The following is a 21,896-nucleotide window of genomic DNA, read 5'->3' on the forward strand; positions in this document are numbered from 1 at the left end:
ACTGTTTCCACCACAGGGAATTTCCCACAGCACCAAGACTCTTTTGAGGAACTCAGGAAGTAAACCTGCATTTTGACTGGAGGATTTTTAGATTGTGTAACTTGAGTTCCTGGAGGATATTTCCAGGTGTTGTTTATAACAGTAATGTTAAAAACAAAGTTAGGCTTTGTTGTTGGCAGACAGAGGGGGGTGAGGAAGCAGCATTGAGAGAAGACATTGAGTGAATTATTGAAATAATACTTTATATAGAAACAAATGTTTGCCTACAAAGGTTATGTAGGCAAATGTATGCTGACGGCAGCTGGAGTGCGATTCATCAACGATAACAGATGCTTGATAACAGTCACATCTGACTGTCATCTTTGAAATGTTCTCTTTGAATTATCATGTGCCATTCTGTTGCTTTTGACACAATAAGTTATAACATGTTATATATAAAAGCCCACTGTATTGTCACAGTAATAAGCATAGCAAGTATAGGATTTTCTATTGTAATTTGACAAGTTGTTTGTAGGCTCTGAATCTTTGTCCATGCATCAAAACTGCTACTAGGTATGTCAACAAATATATAAAGTAATTTTAGAATCAGAAATATATCACATCACCTCAACTTCACAGAAGAAGTCAGTTGGTTTTCATTTACACAACAAAATGATAAACCCAGGTCATGCTGAAATGATCTACAGCCTTCATTTCTTTGTAATTATTCTGGCTGTCTTAGTAAACAGTAATTTTAAGTCCATTTCAACTGAGTCATCAATCTTCCTCTTCCTGCTTACAAAAATAGCTATCTTAGTTTGTTCCAAGATACAATTCACAAATTGACATGTGGGTATAGCAGACTTTTTGTATCTTTCTGAATAAACCTCCCAATGTGTACAGATGCACCCCAAGTGAACAGTGGAACACACTTTCTTTGCAAGGACAAAAAGGACATTTATCACTCACATTTTGATTAATAACATTGACTGCTACAATCCAATGCAAAAACTCTCCACTGTGAGTCAGCTACCTTTCTATATAAAAAACCCTCCAAGCAGGTTTGACATCACATCCCAAGCGCAGATGGTCTCGCCAAGGTCTGTCAACCCAATTGTGTAGCATACTCCTATTTATACACTTAACCATCATTTCATACAAACATCATTATGTTCTTCAACAAAATCTTCCACATTCAAACAAGTACAACTTTTCTCGTCTTTATAAGAACCAGTACAGTTAATGAACTGTGGCGAATACCTAAACAAGGAAAAGGGATCACCTGTATGAGGCACAATCAAACCATCACTGTGTTCATTCAACAGGAGGCATTCATGCCCAGTCAAACAGCGTTTCAAGTATTCAAGCAGCTTGCTGATGATCTGCACGAATCTTACTCCCAGGCCAGCTGCTTGAGCAGCTGGATTATCCAATTCAAGTCCAGCAATGTTCACTACAGATGCAAAGGTTAGAATCCCTGCCCTGCAGAACACCTTTGCAACTGCTGATGCTGCCCAGAAGGGGGTGTTCAAACGCCCTCCATGCACCACAGGCTCCCACAACAACTAGTATAAGAAGTCACTTTGCATTATTCTCTCCTTCACCAATATTTTCCACACTGTGAAAACTCCACGGTAGAAAATTGGCAAAGTCGGAACTTCAGAGTCCTTAAATCTATCAGAAACGGTTGGTCATGCAGTCCTAGACCACAAAACTGTTGCAGAACTGTGTGTGCCAGTGGTCTCAACATCACACCTTTAGGGCCAAACTACAGTCTCTTAATAAACTGAAGGCAGAAAGCAGCACCTCTGCTGACCAAGTGTATAAGCCCTCATCCTCCTCCTTCCTTTTGAAGAGAGAGAACAGTCTGAGGAATCCAATGCAATTCATCCCAAAAGATATCAACCGAAAGAGCTTGAATTCATGAAAGCAAGTTTGAAAGAGGGTCCACACAAACAAATCTATGCCGTAATGAAGAGGACACTAGATTGTTAATAACAAGTGTCTTCCCTCTGTAAGACATGCTTGGGAAGAGCCATTTCCACTATTTAAGCCAGCCTTTCTCACAGTTCTTTCTAACAAAGGTTCTTCACCTAAAAACCCTCCAAAGTACTTTATCCCTCCTTTTTTCCAACTTAGCCCTCCTGGTAGAAAAAAAAAAATCTAGCAACTTTTTCCCAACCATCACAGCTTTACTTTCCCCCCATTGCACCTTTTTACAAGGAAATGTATTTAAAAAAGACTTACATAGAAAATAGAAGCCCAACAAGCGACTGTGACTGACTAGTATTCCCAAGTGGCTATTGTTGGGACCAGCATCTAGAACCAAATATTTCATGAAGTTGTATGGGTGCATTATGTTGTGTCACTATCAGGTGTGACCAGGCCTCTACCTTCAACTTCATTACTGATCTCACCACATTATCTTCATTCCCCGATTGTCTTTAACTTCCATTTATCTCCCCCACTGGTTCCCCCATACCTCTGATATGCTTGTTGTTCGGTGTTCCTCCCTTGTTTGTTCCCTCCCCTCCCTGCCTTTTCTCTGCACTGTTTGTGACCTCCTCTCAGTTGGGGATCCACTGGGAACTCCTTTTGACATGCACAGAGGCAGAAATAGGGAACACCTCTGCTCACAAGGCCAACCTAGGAGAGGAGAGAGGAGGGAGGGATGGGAGAGGACGTTATGATGCAGGAAGTGAGACATGAGGAGGAAATGAGAAAGGAATGGGTAAGGGAAGATGTAGGACATGAGGGAGGAGGGAGGATTAAATCTCCACCTAAAATGCTGCAGCTACATTCAGAGCCAACACGATAGCCTTGCTGCATTTTGACAAGAGTTACAGCTGTCCCGATGAGCCGAGAGGGTAGAGCTCCGTCACGCATTCTGATGAGTACTTACAATCCATAAACATTCGGACACAAGGTCACAATCACACAATGAGATGCAGAAGCACACATATAGTTGTATTTGTTGGTAAATTTAATGTGATAATTAATAGGATTAAAAACACATTACATGTATGGAAGCAATCCAAGTTTTTACTGCAAATTCCAATAACAGAAGTTGGACTTTACAAACCTCCTGCTGTGGCATTTTGCTGCCTCGTCTTACAGAACTGGTTAATTGGGATGGATGGTCTTTGGTGATATAGAGAGTTACCACATCCATCATCACACTGTGTTCTATAACAGCAAGCAGTTACTTTCTCTGTGGAGACTGGCAGAGAGAAAGTGTGTGTGTCAGAGAGACAGAGAGAGAGTGTATGAGGACACTCTCTTCAGGAAATTTAGTTCAGAGTTGTTGCGAAGAGTAGGTCACAGTATCTATGCTAGGCTTTTCACTCAATCTTTTAATTTTCTATTAACACAGGATAGAATTATATTTACAGATAAGAGACCACTGGTTATCTTAGCTAAAGAGAGGCAGTAATTTATAGCCAATGTAGTCATGGTGACTTTTGGTGCTGTTGCAACAAAGCTAGCATGTATTGATCTACTGTACTGTATCACTATGACATTTTTTGGCATGCGCCAACTTCGCTTTAATGTGTTAGACATTCGCAGCAGCAGTTTGTAACATTTTCGGGTACTTCTGGCTTGTGTGGTAACAACATTGTTTTCATTGTGCTATCTAGGACATCAGTGGTTGCCAACCTTTTTGGTATGATGTACCCTTGCACAACCCTGTCACATCTTCATCGACACCTACTGTCATATCCTAAATGCTCCCATTTGAATTGATTTTAAAGAGGATGGTGTTTTCATACATTTGAACAGTCAATATTCCAGTTGGTTGGGATAGCTTTGCAGTTGTACCAGGCTGACCTCTTGGAGAATCAGAAGCCAAATATTTTGACCATGTATCTATTACTTTTATCAAACTATTTTAACCTTTTACCCATTACTTTAAGTTATTTCAGACTCAAGTACTTTTAGCCAACTGCAAACATTTTACTAGTTTTTCACCATCCACACAGCAACCGTGCGTTCCTTTCTAAGTTTTCACTCACTTTAATTGCAACATGCAATGCTTAGGTATTACAACAATCTCAATGTGTGGATATGTTTGGAAGTCGAATCATACGTTTTTTGTTTTTTTCAAATTGAGCTTCTCTTTTCATGCATTACTGCCAGCAATCCTGTAGGTGTCACCTTTTCTAGTTGACAATGTCTGCACCTTGTGTCACCTGTTTTCTTCTTATTTTTCATCTTCTAGAGTTTGGATGGATTAGTGATTGGCATTACCGTTAGTGGCATATTTGTGTATTGCATCACTTACATTCTGTCTGTGTGTGTCAACTTAGAACACAAGATACAAACAAAACAGGGTCCTGCTTAACACAACATTGCTTTATAGCACCTCAAGTGATGAAAAGCTACACGGGGCACCTTTAAGTTCAGCTAAATTATTTGTTAGGATCCTGTAGGATGAGTTTTAACTGTATGTTCTGTCAGCTAAATCTCATCATGTAGGGCTTTAAGACTAAAAAAAAGTCCTCATGTAAAAGCAAGAAATAGGGTTTCATTAACTTTAATCACACAAAGCAACCCAAGTAGGCTGCTTGTCTTTTAAAATTAGGAACCATTTGGCTTCAAAAGCAGCTTCCTCTGCAAAAATGCAAGGGACCTGTCGTTAGTTATTATTCTGTCATAATGCTTAAATATTAGCATGCAGCATCAGAGCTACTTCCACTGAGTCATGAATAATCCTCACATCTACAGTTCTCACAAGTGCTGCGGACTGATTTCGAGTATGCAGGATAACAACAGCCACATACAAGAAGTGAATACAGAAGAAACATGGTATATAAGTCATCCTTGGCGCCCATTTCTCACCATATATTGTACACATACTCACATTTATGTGCCCACACACACACACACACACACAGACACACCTGACAGGTGGCAAACTGGCAATTAGTGTGTTCACTCAACAAAAGCCTTCAACAAAGTCTTACAGTATGACCTGAGAAGACCGAACACACACAGACACACACGCACACACACACTCCTCTCATCTGACCTTCCTCACCCGTCCATCGAATCAGAAACTGCTTGTCTCTTTTTCTTTGAGTCAGCATTCTTGTTTCCTTTCCTACGCTCTCCCTCTTTCTCTTTCTCTCCGTGTCTTTCTCCCCCTCTCTCGCAGTCTGATTGCCTCCCACCACCCCTCCTCCTCCTCCCTCGATCACACACACACATACACACACATATACACACACACACAAACACAGGCACAGCATCTTCCTCCTGACGTGGCAGCAAAAGCGTGCAGGCACACGTGGCCTGCGAAGGAAGGAGATAGGAGGAAATGTGACGGATGACAGGGAAAGAGAGGTAGAGAGACGGGGAAGTTAGCGGGGGAGGTAAGGCAGGTTATCTCTGGTTCCCTTTGGAAAATCCCCAAATGCACAGCGAGGGTCTGGCAGTCAAGGTGAGAAGCAGAGGACATCCCTCCCTCCCTCCCTCTCTGCTTCTTTCCCCTTGTGCACACGCCTGCACCCTCTCCAGCTGTTCTCATTACGCTCTGTGTGTGTGTGTGTGTGCGCCTGTTTTTTGTCTCCACTTATTTTTCTGCGTGTGTGTCGGAGCAAAAGGGTTATTTCATGCGTGTGTCCTGTTTATTCGCCCTGTTGTGCAGTCGTGTGTTTACATACATGTGTTTGGATGATTTTCTCCCCTGTTTGCATGTGTGTTTCTTTAACACACACACACACACACACACACACAAACACTCACAGAGCTGCCTTTTGGCGTACATGTGCCTCTGTGTGTGTGTTTTCTGGACGCTGGGGTATCAGCCCTGGTCGAGCTCCAGCACTCCTCAGGGCGTCCCTGTAAATGCCAGAATGTTGGCACAGATGAGGACCCCTCTCCGCCCGAACTGCTAAAAACTTCTTTCTCCTCTTCGTCGAACAGCCACTAGCACGGTACAGAAAAGCACAGAGAGGCCAAGAGGTGGAAATCAGACAAAGAAAGGCAGCGGAAAAGACCTTTAAATCCAGCAGTCAGGCTGTTGTAAGGCCCGTTTGATTGATGGTGAGGTGAGAGTCCAGTCAGATTGTAGAATAAATGCTCCCAGAGGAGGAATATGCCATTTTGTTAACTCTGTGAGTCCAATATTGAATATGTGTGGTCTTAGATGCTATTTTTACTAACATCATACATTGTGTAACATTTTGAGCCTTCATCATGTGGTGCTCTTTTATTTGGTGCGTTCATGCCAACTGTCTGGTTCTTATCCTGTTCATTTCAAACCAATCAACACTTTTGGATTTAAAAACAATCCCACCTCATCATGTATTCTGCAGCTCTTGACCGTACCACATGATCTTCATCATCTGACAGAGTTTGCATTGTCCATAGAATTGTAGGTGTTCTTTTTGTCCATGTTGGCTTAAAAGTTCAAGAAGCCAATCCTGGTCCAGTATTTAACTAGCACCATGTAGAAGCTTGAAGCCCCCAGGGTACAAACACTGAGAATGGACTTTTCAGTGAAGTAGGAGACTTTTTTTTAAGGTAGGAGTAGATGTCCTAGATTTTATGGATAGGAGTAGATTTAAGAACGTCTAACTTTTTTTAATGGAAAAATCACATCAGACACAAATAAGCAGAGTAGTTTTATATATCTTGATATATGCTTGGAAGGGGTCATTAAGGGTGAAGGTTCATTCTTGACCTGGGAACCCTCAAAGTCTCACCTCATACCTGCTCTGGGGCTTTTTATCATACCCACACTTAGTTTTCTATGCTATGATCGATATTTTCCTTAATAGGACAGAATGCCAAATGTAAAAGTTCTTATAAGTATTTAATAAACACCTGTGATGACTTATGTCCATGGGATCTCATCTAGAATACATCCCAATACTAAGCATTTGCATGTAAGGGGAGTTCTCTGGGAAATACCTGAGATAATTTGACTTAAAAGAAAAAAATAAACACAATCTCTGTGTCTAAAAATGAAGTATTAGAACCTGTGTGACTCTCAAATGCATTGACATGTCATTTAAAGCAAAGACTGAGACACATAGCAGCTAATTATTGTTTTTTGATGCTGTTAAAGAACAAGTCAACCACATTAAAGAACCAAAACCCACAATGTCTAGATTTCAACTTTGCTAGCATGTCTGCAGCTCTGTCTTAAGAGATGCATTTATTGGGGATTCTATTCAGTTCAGAGTTGGTGAGTATATCTGGCACCAGGATGATGTGGTGGGGATGACTCACAGTAAACTATAGTCCCCATGTTCATAGTAACAAAGTCAAACACACACAGCTACAGTGAAAATGAAATGTCCCTTTTTCAGAGTAAAGCATCTTTGTCAGTGAAAATCTCAGGAAAAGCGCTGCTTACCAGCTGTGTAACGAGTCAACCAGAGAAATATTGCTTTGAAAACAGACTACTCTCTGTTGCTGCTGCCGCTATGGGACTTGACAAAGCTGCTCTGAATGTCAGAGGTTGTTTATCACTTAATGGTTGTAGATGTTGATGTGTTTCTACCACTGGAGCCGGCCAGTTTATCCACCAGAGAACACAATGTGGCTCGGAAATGAAAAGTTTTAACTCGGCTGCTGTGAGTTTTCTTCTTCTAGTGCTAGTTTATTCATCGCTGATGATACAACAAAGACGCTACATGTTGTCCACGCATAAATTAATAAGTGATAATTACTCCTATCTTCAGACAATTATCGTGCGAGCTCCTGTGATGCTTCCTCAGCTGTTTGTCCTCAATTAAAGTTGTTTTTCCCGCTCATTTGCTCAGATAATAATCAGCTTTGCTAGTAAACAAGCTTTTATAAGGCTAACCTTGCTCTGAGTGCTTTTAGTGCTGATTCTTATCCTTTTGACAAGAGTTGCTTCTGCAGGTAAATATTTAATCGTTCACTGTACAGGGACAAAAAAATGCCCCACTTTACTTTCACTTTCAGGTTTATCCTCGACCAAAATACTGTATTCCCCTCCGCTTTGTGTTCCTGTACAAAATTGTAGCTCAGAGCTTCATTAACTGACGATTTATCACAAAGTAACACGCTCAGCTGATACAGATAATTACTTATATTAGATCTTCTGATGTTCTCAAGCTATGATAATAAACTCTTTACATAGAATTACATCATCTGAACCACAACATCGGGTCTCGGAGCCATTAAAGTAATTTCTTTTTCAACTTCTTCCTCCAGTATCACTCCAGAAAGCTTTTTGCATGAAAGAAAACATCAATCCAATATTCTTTTATAATCCGAGGCACCCCCCCCTTTAACTCTTTTTTTCCTTCCGCTGGATATTTTTTTATGTGAGTTTCTTTTTTTATTGGATAATGAAGCAGAGAGACAGGATGGACAGGACGGAGAGAAGGAGGCCGAAGATGCGATCTGACAGACGTGAACTCGAAAAGCAACATTTTGGCCCCGTGACCTTTGTCATCATGCATCTCATCCACAAGCGAGAGAGCACATTTGCCCTTGCAAAGATGATTTAAGGAGACGAAATTCAATTCAGTGTAATAGATCTTTCTTTAAAGTTGCGGTCGATCAATACTCATATATTAACAGTGGATCAGATTTCACAGTTCTCCTCAAATCTGGAGGGTTTTTGTTTTGTTTGTTTTGGCTCATAATTTTACTGTTTCAGCTCTGTCTCACTGCTCTCATAAGCATCATTTTCAGCTGTAGCAGGCAGACCAAAAAAAAAACCAACCCAAAAACCCATCTGTCAATCAAGCATGAACACATCTTCAAGAACTTCTTTCTAATTATCTTGCAAAACAAAACTTTTTGTACTTTTTGTTTCTGTACCCAACTTTTCCTCCCATGCTGTTTAGAAGACGATGACATGTTGCTTCAGTGGTCCCACTGAAGATTGAATCACAGTAATTTATCAGTGTTAAAACATTCTTAACTCTACTGAATAAATGACTTTCATTCTAAGTTATTAATCATTTTTTCTGCAGTCAATTTTTCTTACATCGGAGTCAAGTTTTTAAATATTTAATGTCAAAAAACTGGCAGAAGTCCATTCAACATGACTTATGAGTGCATTTAAAGCACTGAGTATAGATAACATGTTATACAAATAGACAGCTCTGTTATCAAAATGTATAAGAAGTCTAAAAGGCTCAATATACATGATGCATAAATACTGGTTAGGTTAGAAAGCATGATGAAAAATAATTTCACAACTTTTAAAGAAATGTTCTACCACTTGTCACTAAATATTTAGGTTCCTTGCTTATACTGTACAAGCAACTGGATTTCAGCTGACAGTACTGGACAGCAGATGTTTAATATTTTCATCATTTCAATACACATTTCTTTGTCAGCTAAACACTGCTGTAGTTGCCTGCATTGCCACGAGTTTGGTTTCATAAGACTGAACATTGTTTGTGTGTGTGTGTGTGTGTGTGTGTGTGTGTGTGTGTGTGTGTGTGTGTGTGTGTGTGTGTGTGTGTGTGTGTGTGTGTGTGTGTGTGTGTGTGTGTGTGTGTGTGTGTGTGTGTGTGTGTGTTGGGGGATTTTAAGAGTAAAAAAAAATTAAAATATAAATTACTGTAAGAGTGTTTGCTGTTATCACTGAAAGATGGCTTTTGCTTCTACTAAGCTGAGCCACATTCATCTGTGCAGCCCTGACCAGGCTATGCATGCATAAGTAACCGTATTGCTGATACTGTGCTGGAAGGCACAAAGAGAGCTCATACTGTACCGGCCTATCAAACTCTAGTTTGTTTGAATTAAGCCATCCAATCTGCCAGCATTCATTTAGACCTGTTATACCCGTGACAGGAAAGCTAGTATTGATCAGGAGCTGCTGACACATGAAAATGCAAACATAATCTACTGAAAGCTGTAAAAATTTAACACATCTCATGTATTTCACTTGTCATTTACAATACAAACACACACACACACACACACACACACACACACACATACATATGAGCCTGCTGGTACTGTACATACATCCTATCGACGGTGTGAAGTACATTTGTCCTTTGGGACACGGTCGATAAGTGTCTGCAACTTAAAGCCGCTGGATTAACCTGTGGTTGCCCGATCGCAGCTTGTAAATCGTTTTAAGTTCTTCATGCTTGGTTGCGTCGCCGCGCCGCGCCGCGCGTCCACTCAAAGGCTAATCCAGGTTTTTTTTTTTTTTCTGGTCTAATGCCTATTGACTTTTCACAGAGGTCTTACATAGAATCAATTCCCCAGCTGAGCGCACGGGAGGCTCAATGGTTAACGGCAGCTGTTTGCCCGCCAACAGGGCTGAATAATGTCTTTAGGTGTCAACGGATGGAAATGAGACATGGGTGTGTGTGTGTGTGTGTGTGTGGGTGGGTGGGTGTCATTACTGGAGAATACCACACTTTCTCTCTTCTTTTCCTCATCTTGCATGTCGCCTTCTCCCCTTTCACCCTGCCTCTTTCTTTCTCCTCTTTTTCCTCTCCTTCCTTTCATCTCGTCCCCTCCTCTTTTCTCTTTCTTCTCCATCCCTCTCTCTCTCTCTCTTCCTCTCTTCTGTCTGTGGGGAGTGAGTGATGAGGGAGGCGACCGATCCATCCGTCACTGTTGATGTTGCCAGTGTGTGTGTGTGTGTGTGTGTGTGTGTGTGTGTGTGCGTGTGCATGCGTGTCATCTGGCGCCGGGTGGCCTCCCACTGATGTAAGAGGGATCCGTCATGTCTCTCTGTCACAACAGCAGACACGCATGAGTGGATGTACACACACCTCAACACACACACACACACACACACACACACACACGGCCCTGTTGTCTCCTCTAACACTCCTCTTTGTGTGTAACAGAAGATTTTAGTCGTCTCGGTGTCAAAAAGTGTTTGGTCATGGTTACATTTTATTGATTCTGACTTGATCTTATTAGTAAGTGTCTGACTTTGTTTATCTGTGATTTTGTTGTCTCTTTTATTTCTCTCTATCTCCTCATGGCCATATTATTGATGCCTCTTTCTTTTTCTGATCTATTCTGGCTATTTTAATGTAACACTGCTGTCCTAATGAAGTCAAATGCAATAATTGTAAATCAAGACCTATATTTCTAACTTAAATCAGCTAAAAATATGATTAGAAGCTGTAAATAGTCTCTGGAGTGGTCCAGTGTACTACCCCTGTATCTACCCCTGCATCCTAAATCATATAATACAACATGATGGGATGTTTCAGCCAATATCTGCTGAAAATATCCACAACAACATGCAGTTTAGTGCATAAAAAGCAGCAGAGAGAGAGAAAACCCTTTATGTGGATTTGTGGCTGCTTAACTACTTGAGTGTTTTTTAGAGTGCTAAAAGAGGCCAGTCGTGGAGAGCTGAGTATTATGGAGTGGCAAACAGACACAAGTTAATTTTGGAGAATCAGCAGCAGCAGCAGCAGGAGGAGGAGGAGGAGAAGAAGTGACAGGAAACTCGGGCCGCCTGTGTGTTTGGAGCAGCCCCTGCTGCTCAAAAGAGGAACTGCAGCAGTGATGTTAAAATCCACTTTGTTTTTTCCAGATGCGGGAAATTAGGTTGATTGGACTGAGGTGACATAGCTTTACTCTCTCCTCTGTGTTTGATAAAGAGGAAGAGATGAAATCAGCCTGAAGTCTCTCAAAGTGAGCAGCAGATGTGCACGTGTCCCCTGTGTATGCGCTTCGTGTGAATAATGCGTCTCTTTAAATGACTGCTTAACAGTGTGTTATCCTATAAAGCAGCATAGCTGATGGCATCCTGAGAGCGTGTGACTAAGTGTGTGTAGCTGGCTTCTGGCTAAGATAAGTGATGAAGGGCTTATTCAATTTAAATGAATGTACATTTAAATGTACTATACAGTATTTATAAAGGACTAAGAATGTCTTTTTTCAATTATCTATAAGTACCAGATGGAGAAAAAAAAGTAGCATTATTAAAAATTGACATCATATTTAGATGCTTCTTCTGACAGACGTTGAATTGAATCATGCAAAAAGAAGTAACCACCACACTAAGCATCACAGGGTTAAATTACATGAAAAATTAAAGATGGGTTTTTCAAGGCAGGATCATAAATTAATAATTTTGTGCAAACAGAGCTGATTGCTGCTCATGTTTGTTGCTTGTTGCCTCATGATGTTACTGACTGGATTCATGTTTTACCAGCTCTGAACATTTAAGATTTAGATTTGAAATGTGATGCAAAGTAAGACTTCGTCAGCCGTCTCGTGCATGAATGTAGCTCGTTGTTAAAGCTACTGTCTTAAAGTGTCTATTTTCCACGCAGTGTTTCACGGGACACATACTTGTAATGGAAGAGTTATACTTGACCAAATCTGGTTCAGCTTGTGATTGTTAGGACTTTGTGTGCGGCTGCTGTCACCCTGTAGACGCTCAGATGAGATGACAGATGAGGAAACGGCTCGGCTCAGAAAAATAACGGATTAAACATCAGATGGAGGCATCAGGAGTTTTAGCGGAGGCTTTGACACGCTGATGGGGTACAAATGCTGGTGAAAGAAAAAAAGAAAAAAAGAATCCAGTGTGAAGCTTAATTTGATGGATTAGAATATGTATATTGCATATAGACACATAGGATTTTGTAGATTTAAAGAAAAACTGCAAGAAAACAGAAAAAGGGACAGAAAAAATTGTACTTGAATGTGATGGAATATTGTGTTCTTCTCCTCTGCTCCTGTGCTGTCAGCAGTGTCATTGAGTGTCAGTATGAGATGCTTTGCATTATATTTCCTGTGTATCAGGATGTTCTAACATAGAAAAAGAAGAATGTTTAAATATTTAGCTTTTTTTAAAGTAATTTAATTGTGTTTTTCTGCAAAGTTGCACTTACTCTTTAAAATCATTTAGGGCAATAAATATGCATTTCCTGGACAATAGTTATTTTTCTGATCCATTTTTTTATTCATTTGTTTATAATTTACTGGAGGGGAGTAACATCATTATAGTCCTATTTATAACATACAGCAAAGTGGAAAATCACCCCCCATACCCCTAGTTTCCCTTCCATCACCTTTCTAACCCCTGACATGATGAGCCAAGGCAGAGTACCAAATAAAAAAGAAAACAAACAAACAAAACACACACACACACACACACACACACACACACACACACACACACACACACACACACACACACACCCAAGCAAGTCCCACGGCCTTCACTGATTTCATCATAGACCAATAGTATACTGACACAATGGCATTGCATCATTTTGCTGATTTCTTCCATCATCCATGATGATATCCACAGAAATAGCCAAGCGAATACATAACATGTATATGTCTATATGTGTGTGTGTGTGTGTGTGTGTGTGTGTGTGTGTGTGTGTGTGTGTGTGTGTGTGACCAAATAATGTACATATCGTAAACACCTGGATGTAGTTTTCATCTTTTTTTTAATGTGATTTAGACAAACCTCAGATTACATTTTCTTTCCAAACTTGATGATGCTAGTTTGGTTTTTAAAGGATAATCATATTTTTTCACTGTTATAATTTTTCTTAAAAGCAGGATCAACTTTGTGTCTTTTGACTTTTTGACCTTCTGTCCTGTCAGTGTGATGTTTTAGTAAAAGTTTCAAAAGAACATAAAAACTTGTGTGAAGACCAGTGAAGTTCAACTTTGCCTCAATCCAACCAGCGGTGGTCTTCCAGCATGGTAATGACTAATTGAACCCACCTTCTCTGCACGCGGTTGGTCGTGGATCAGTGATGATACATCCTCAACACACACTCATTCACGAAAGAATCCACACACACACTCACACTTCTTACACATTACAGCCAGACTCAGTTTAATTCGCATAATTAATCGATTCATGAACTTTAGTGTGTCTGTCTGGGTCGTGTGTGTGTGTGTGTGTGTGTGTGTGTGTTCGCTGATGATCATGCAGAGCTGGATACAGTACAAAGCGGGCTTTAATCCTGTAAAGTTTCCCCCAGATCCCCCCACACACACACACTCTCTCTATATATAAAGGATAAGACACAATACACAGCAGTGCAAACACAGTTAATGATAGCAATCTGATTACACCTTCCAAGAGGCTCCAGATCTTTGGATTCATTCTGTGCTATTAGAGTGAAGTTAATGGGTAGGCGAGGAAATGAATGGTTGCCTAAGTGAATGGACGTGTAATTAAAGAATGGGCGATACAGTCAATGTAATTAGCTTGTTTATGTGCGCTACGGTGGTTATAAGGCGGGCTGTATCCCTGCGCCTGCGGTGGCAGACATGCACAGAGAGAGAGGAAGAAATAGAAGATGGAAAGCAGCAGGAAGAGAGGAGGAGAGCGCCTGAAAGAGAGAGAAAGAGAGAGAGAGAGCAAAGTCCTTATTCAGGCCTTTCCTGCTCACCCGTCACATCAAGGCTCCAAATCAATCCTGCAAATTGGTTTGTTCCTCGACAAGGTTACCAAATGACGGAGGGATGGAGGGAATGAAGTGAAGAAGGAGAGGCGGAATATGAGATAGAGAGGGAATATGTGAGAGCTGTAACGAGAGAGAGATAGAGGAAGGAGGGGAGGGAGGGGGGGGGGGGGGGGGTGTCCCGGTGTTGACGTATTGTCTAATGCAGAGCTATGCATGGTCTCTGTGTGTGTGTGTGTGTGTGTGTGTGTGTGTGTGTGTGTGTGTGTGTGTGTGTGTGAACTGAAGGCCGCCAGCAGGGTCGTTAAACTATGGGAGAGGGTGAAGGATCCGCTTGATTGTTGTTTGTTACAGGTAAACCGAACCGTCTGAATTATGGCATCCTGGCTCAGGAACTACTTTGTCCATGTGGTAAATAGGCGTGTGTGCATGTTGGAATGAGTTTGTCGGTGCGGGTGCGCGTGCGTGCGTGCGTTTGTGTGTGTGTTACAGATTCTCCTGTAACCCTGTCATGATGAAATGTGGGGCCCATTTCCTCCCATTCCCAGCTGAGCCGGTGGAATTGGGGAGTAAATATATAAATAATAGAACGGATAAAAAAATGGCAGACTCTCCAAATGTGTTATTCTACACCTCTCACTTGATTTTTCTGTGTGTGTTTGTGTGTGTGTGTGTCTTTCAGGAACACTTCACGCCAGAGTGTAAGTTTAAGGAGTGTGTGTTTGAGAACTACTACGTCACCTACTCGTCCATCCTGTACAGACAGACCCAGTCGGGGCGGGCCTGGTACATCGGCATCAACCGAGACGGACAGGTCATGAAGGGGAACCGTGTCAAGAAGACAAAGGGGGCCGCGCACTTCCTGCCCAAACTCATTGAAGGTACTACAGATTAATATATACTGTACATGCTGTTCCAGAGGCAGAGGCTAGTAAGTCCATTTCAAAAAAGTACAACAACAGTGAAATGTTCTCTTCTGTGGAAAAGTTTGTATTGTAGGGACAACTTTTTTGGGGTCTGCTTAAAGGACAAGTTCATAGATTTTTAAGTGGCAATCAATGAGAAATAGGCCTTGGAGCCGTCACACGATGTCCATATGAACACCCAAAGAGGGGCTTTGGCAACATTATAAAAGACTATAATGTTGAAAGATATCTACTTTATTTGACTCATTTGGACAGCTGGAACTTGATATTAGCTTCAGATCAACTTTTAAATAGTTATTGTACAGACGAAGGCTTGTGTACTTTGGCCCCATCACTAACATTGTATTATAAAGGGAACTTCTTTAGCCAGTTTGAATGAATGTTTAGTTAGGTACCTGACTGTTGTTTTAAGACAAATTCATTGTAAAGAGTTGACCAGTTTTAATGGAATGACAACTTCATTCCAGAAAGCTGTAGAACAGTTACTAGTGGATCTTGCTGTAGTTCATATTTTTACTGTACATATAATCTCACTTTATAGGTATTACTTAGCTGTCTCATATTAATAACATAAGCACAATGACAACATCAGTATACTGACTATAGTTAATGCAGATCAGTTTGACATTAGAAACTCCTATTAATTTAGCTAACACTGAATGCACATCATTGGCTGCTTGTTACAAAAAGAGGAAAACATCGTACATTTCATTGTATTTCTTAAGTGCATCATATCATTGCTATCTTGTAGCTTGTAGGGGACAAAGATGCAAACCTTTTTCATAACTTTATAACTCACTTAAAACATATTAAAACATGTTACGGGACAGGATCCATATCCGCTTTGCATGCCCCCCCCCCGAACATTAGTTGTGCGCTAGGGGTGCTTTCTTGCTAGGAGCCAGAATTTGCAGATGTTCAAGCCTCCTTTGAGGTCTACCTATTCAGGTGACTATTTCTAGTGCTGAGCCATATGATGATAATTGTATAGTACGCATATTCTTTTGATCTATTGGTTACATAAAACAATTTGATTAGTGCACCTTTAAAATAAAATAATAATAACAGTATGTAGATGATCCCCTACATTAATTTTTCATTCATTTCCACCACTAGGCTATTTCTTCTATTAACTTACATTATTAAGGTCATATTCTAATTGTTAAAGTTACCTTTGGACTTTGGTGACTTCAGTTTGCCGCAACAAAAAGACACGATGACTGACAGAAATACAGAATAAACAGCTGAAAGCAACATCTAGACTTCATTAATTTCTATCTAATGCCATAAAAATGATTTTTAAGACCCTACATAACTCACTCACATAAAATTCAACACCTAGAGGCTTTAAATACTCTGAAATGTATTTTGTTTATTCATGGGGAAATAAAAAGGATAATAAAAAAGAGGACATTCTCAAAGTGAACCAAAGCAGCAGGGGAGTTCTGTTTTCATTTCCTCATCAATCAAACATACAGTTTTGTCATTTAACCCTTTTGTAACCTTCTCCCTTCCCCAGTGGCCATGTACAGGGAGCCCTCTCTACACGACGTCGCTGAGCAGAGTCCGCCCAGGAAAACGCCCAAGACCTCCAGTGACTCGCCCGTGCTCCAGAACGGCAAGAAAGACCCTCAATCCAAAACCAAAACCTCCTCCTCCTAGCGCCTAGAGACACTGGGGGGGAGGAGGGGGTGGAGGCCACGGGGCACTGAGCTCTTGGGCGCCAGCGGACACCTGAGCGGGGTTGTATGAAAGACTCAAACTACCACAATGCAACAGGTCTCAAAAGAAACTTCAAAGGATTTCACTTTGCTCATCCCTGCTGGCTAATTGGAAGGAAATGAAGGAAGCCCCTTTTACCTTCACAGCCCCCACTCCCCCACCACCACCACACCCCATATCCACACCAGCCCGCCACCTTCTTATTTAACAACCTCTGTGATTATCAGAGCCTGGGATATAAAAAGCAATAACTCCACGAAGAGGTGAACAGTCGCCTAGCATCGTATAGCATGTCAGCGTGTTTAAGCAGCTGGAAGGAGATCCCCACACGCCTTCTAGCCATAATCAGCGGCATCTTTTTCCAGTCAACCAAATATCCGAGCAAAGTCTTCCTGGTTTCTTACCAACGACGGGTGCAACGGTCGAATACGGCTCCCTCTGCAGCAGCACATGTGTTCCAAATGGGTTGAGTTTTTATTTCCCCAAAGGGTTCCACGCTAATGTTAGCCCGACGTAGAGCCATGCTAATGCAAGGCTTGTCACAAGAGACCCTTGCAGACTTTTTGTTCTGCAGCCATCTGCTCGGTCCACATCTTCTGTGTGTGTCAGCAACTTTGTGAGATGGCCTGGATACTTGTCAGCCCTGTTTTGTGTGTGTGTGTGTGTGTGCGTTTATGTGTCTGCATTTATGTGTATGTGTGTGCATTTATGTGTATGTGTGTTCCCTTCTTCTTCCGTTCACCTTTGGCACGATTTGATTAGTTTGTGACACGGACCCAATTTTCCACTCGGCGGCACAAGAAAACCCCTCCCGTCCCTTCTCTGGCTCTGTTAATGGAGTCTGGGGCTGATCAGAATCTTTCGACCCTTAAACGAGGGGCCAAGAGCTCCCTCGGCACGCTGCGTAACCACACACACACGCATATACACACACACACACACACAAAATCATTATTACTCTGACATTTACACACACGCGTTGAGGTGTGTGTACTCTGTGTGCACACATTTCAGCTCCCTGATATACATGAGCGACGACCGCTGAAAATAATCTCGCGACTTACCACACTTAACACAATGACACGCATTAACACACTCACAAAAACACACACATACACACATATGCAGTCGTGGTGGAAAGTGTGTGTGTGTGTGTGTGTGTGTGTGTGTGTGTGTGTGTGTGTGTGTGTGTGTGTGCAGGTTCTGGGTTATGATGAGGATATCATCAGTGAGATGGGGTACTGATGGAGCCTGAGTGTGAAGCTTGTGATTGCAGTGCAATAGCTTTTGTTCACTGTGGCTGGCCATGCACTGCATAAACCCTGAGGCCCACACATCATCTGTGGACCTCCTTTAACTCAATGTGGTTTTCTTGACTAAAAAAATAAAGACAACAATGTGTTTTTTAATCATTGCATCCAAAATGTGCTAAATACATGTATGAGTTTGTGAATATGATAACAGTGTCTGCAGACTCCATGCTACCCCATTACTGTCCAGAGATATTCAACATACTATATTCCTGTCATTGATTTGTATGCCTTTTGTGTCATTTTTAAAGGGGCACTCCATTGATTTTAGCAACAAAGTCTACTCATTAATACCAATAAATATTCATGACTAAATAAGTAATAATAAAAAAATGTAAAACAGCTTTATTCATTAAGGTCTGATTCAAGCGTTGCAAAATCCTGATTGGTGGAAGTATGCGATGTCACAATTTTCCAACTTAGTCCCGCCCACTTCGAATCAGTAAGAACCACAACAACAAGAAACAAAGAAACCCAGAAATATAGAAATGTATCATGTAAAATAACCAATGCTGTTGATGTTTTATATTTGGCACAAAATGATGTTTTCATTCCTCTCACTTAACAAAGAGTCTCATTGAGGAAAAAGAAGGTTTTACGGCCTTTAAGATCTGACCCGAATGAACTGTGTGTAAGGCTAATGCAACACATTAGCTACACTGCTCTCTTTCTCTCTTCCCACTGGGCACTGCACATTTACATGCACCACATGGCATTCATAGACACAGACGATTTACCCAGTCAAAGAGAGAGAGAGAGGGAGAGAAATGTCTTAATAAATTCCATTTTAAAATCGTGAAACTCAACTTCACAAAAGCTTTATTCAAAGTAAATGGCCTGGGTTCAGTATCAGAACTAAGACGTGGATGTGTACCAAGAAAGTAAGGTCAAATAAAAGCCACTGTGGAATTATTATGGAAAGCGTTTTTTGGAATTTGATCCAGGCTAAGGATTAAAATCAAGATATCTCAGCCTGTGCTACTTTGATTTTTACCATTTCTTTTTCAAATCAGCCTTTTGAAAGTCCCCAACTTTATAAAAATGCATTTAAAAAATCACTGGAGTGTCTCTTTAAGTCCTTATTTACCTACGGTTCAGTCAATATAGAAGGTTTATTGATGCCATGTGTAACATTTGACATGTTTTCATGAATCATCACTGTTCAGAATGATCACGGTTTCTTTTACTGAGCAGCTTCATTGAAGGATATAGGAATAAAATGTAAAATATGTTTATACAATGCCACAGAATTTGGTTAGTTTGCTTATAAAAGTGTTATTGGATTACAATACAGTAGATCTCTGATAATTCATAGGTTATGAGCAGTTCTGTTAAGAGCAGAGACAACTAACAAATGTCACATAGAAACAATGAAGTCAGGAAATCAGTCTGACATAATGAGAATGATTATAAAACTGAAAGGATAATTTTTCATACTAATATTTACAGGATTTCACTCCTCATTCAGAAGAGATTTCCTCGCGTTCCCATTTTGTTATTTACACTCAACACGAAAAGTAATCATTTTTCATATCAAACTTTCTTGGTACAATATGCCAGGCGAGGTAATTGTTTCTGCCTAATGTTTATGTATTGCGGGGAAACGAGGGAGACCTGTGTGCTCAGGAGGTAGAGGCAATGCTAGATTGATGATCGGAGCTCAGAGAGAGGAATGCACCAAAGAAAGGAAAACGGAGGAGGAGGACACTAAAGGAAAAAAGTAGTAGTGATGAGCTTGAACAAAGAGAGTTTTAAGAGGGATTTATGGTAATGCAGATAGCTTTTCCCCTGAACACATGCATTTACACACACTTCTCCTGCTATGCATAATCCTCTTCTCCCCTGTAACCCCGTGGTTGTAAATAATAATAGTCGATAACCCTCGCAGAATAGAGGCGAGCCGCTGAGCAAAATAATCTGCTACCTGAGAGATACGGTAACGTTTTACCTCTGATTTCCCGAGGAGAGACCGAGAGAGTGGTGAAGCGATGGCTTAAAGGAAAGGAAAAGATGTAGTTTTAAGAGGGAAAGACATAAAATCAAAAAGAAAGAGGATAAACAAATGAACTAAATGTGGGACTTGTGAATAATAAAGGTAGGAAACGTTTAGTTCATTGAATTGCAACTCATTAGCGAGTTATTCCCATTATTTCTAGATTTATTCCACACAAGCTACACTTAAAACACCACTTTAAGGACAAAAGACCTTATTAAATTGTTAAATAGACCTTGAGGTTGATGTGTTTGACCAGTCGCCCCCTATGGATCAGTAAATCCACAATGTTTGACTATTCTTCTCAACGTAATTACACAAATGTTTAATTAAACAGGGCTCCTGCTAGACCAGAATTAAGACTGTAGATAGACAGATAGCGTTAGATGGGAGGAGAGGAGGATAACTGAAAGATTTATGATGAAAACAAACATAGCCATGACTCCTTTGACTATATTTTAAAGGGCTGGGAAATCTACGTTGCAATATTTTTTTAATGTATGTGGCATGTTTGTTGTTTTTCGGAATGTAAAAGGGAAAAGACGGAGAGGTGTTGATGAACGTTAAGGGCTAAAATTGTAGTTAGGGTTAGGGTTAGGTACCACTTTAAAGTGGACTATGTAAAAGATGAAACAAAGTAGGTTTGCTTTAAAGGGGCACTCCACCAAAAGATTCTGTAAAGCTGCATTGTGGGAAATGTAGGATCCAGCGTTTTTAGGGGTGTGGCTCATGTTACAACCTAAAAAGTCAGTTTATCTCGGCTTCTGCTGCTTTGATTTTAACCACTCTTCTTTATTTCAGTGTCTCCTCGGCTCCTTTACCATATTTACATGTAATCTTAAATCGCTGGAGTGCCCCTTTAATTTAGTGACAGTTAATATTAGAGAAATAGACGATAAGCGAGTATAGAAAACCCTCAAAATGAATGCAATATAATTTTCTGTTGATGCATATGCCTGTACACATGCAAAAAAAAAAGAGAAAAGAATAGCACATGTTAAGAGGACTTTTTTTTGTTATTGTTGCAAAGTTTATAGGGCTACAAACATCTCATTTCCTGCCTGTGTTAAAGAGGCAAGAGCCAAGATTTGACTAAACTAAGCCACCAGGAGCTCTTTTCTCTTTTAGGGATCCAGGCAGGCAGGCAGGCAGGCAGGCAACACTGACATTTAGTGAGCGATGATTTCATATCTCAGTTTACTATTGAGATATTCATACTGCATACTGTGTGTGTGTCAGTCATCAGTATCTCACCTTTTCCACTGGAATATGCAAAGAAAATAACCTTTTTTTTTTTTAAATTCCAGTTTGCAGACTGTTATTTGAATCGTCATCCTCGCTAATTTCTGTTAGTGCCCGTAATGTTATGAGTTATCTGGCAAATGTTCTGCTATTTTTTTCAGCCACATCTGTAATTACTGTATTTTTACCAGAAGCTGTTAACAGATATTTTGTAATCAGATGAATCCTTATAGATGTTATACTTGGGCAACATGGGGGAGTGAAGAATTTAAAAGAGGAAGCGTGGAAAACGTGTATCCCACTCTGTTTATCGATTTCACTTTTACGGTTGCACAGAGGTAGAGAGGCAAAAATCATTTATAGC

General features: G+C 40.6%; 1 protein-coding gene across 1 annotated transcript in view; it reads left to right on the forward strand.

The window, feature by feature from the left end:
* fgf11a (fibroblast growth factor 11a) overlaps nucleotides 1-16,927 on the forward strand; it is an 80,717-nt gene extending 63,790 nt beyond the window's left edge. Inside the window, exons 4-5 of the mRNA XM_062444707.1 lie at nucleotides 15,022-15,220; nucleotides 16,785-16,927. Of these exons, the coding sequence (XP_062300691.1) occupies nucleotides 15,022-15,220; nucleotides 16,785-16,927 (342 nt within the window). The remainder of the gene's footprint in view (nucleotides 1-15,021; nucleotides 15,221-16,784) is intronic.
* Nucleotides 16,928-21,896: the final 4,969 nt, after the last annotated feature.

The sequence above is a fragment of the Scomber scombrus genome, chromosome 23 (assembly GCF_963691925.1).
Source record: "Scomber scombrus chromosome 23, fScoSco1.1, whole genome shotgun sequence".
NCBI classification, from domain to species: domain Eukaryota; kingdom Metazoa; phylum Chordata; class Actinopteri; order Scombriformes; family Scombridae; genus Scomber; species Scomber scombrus.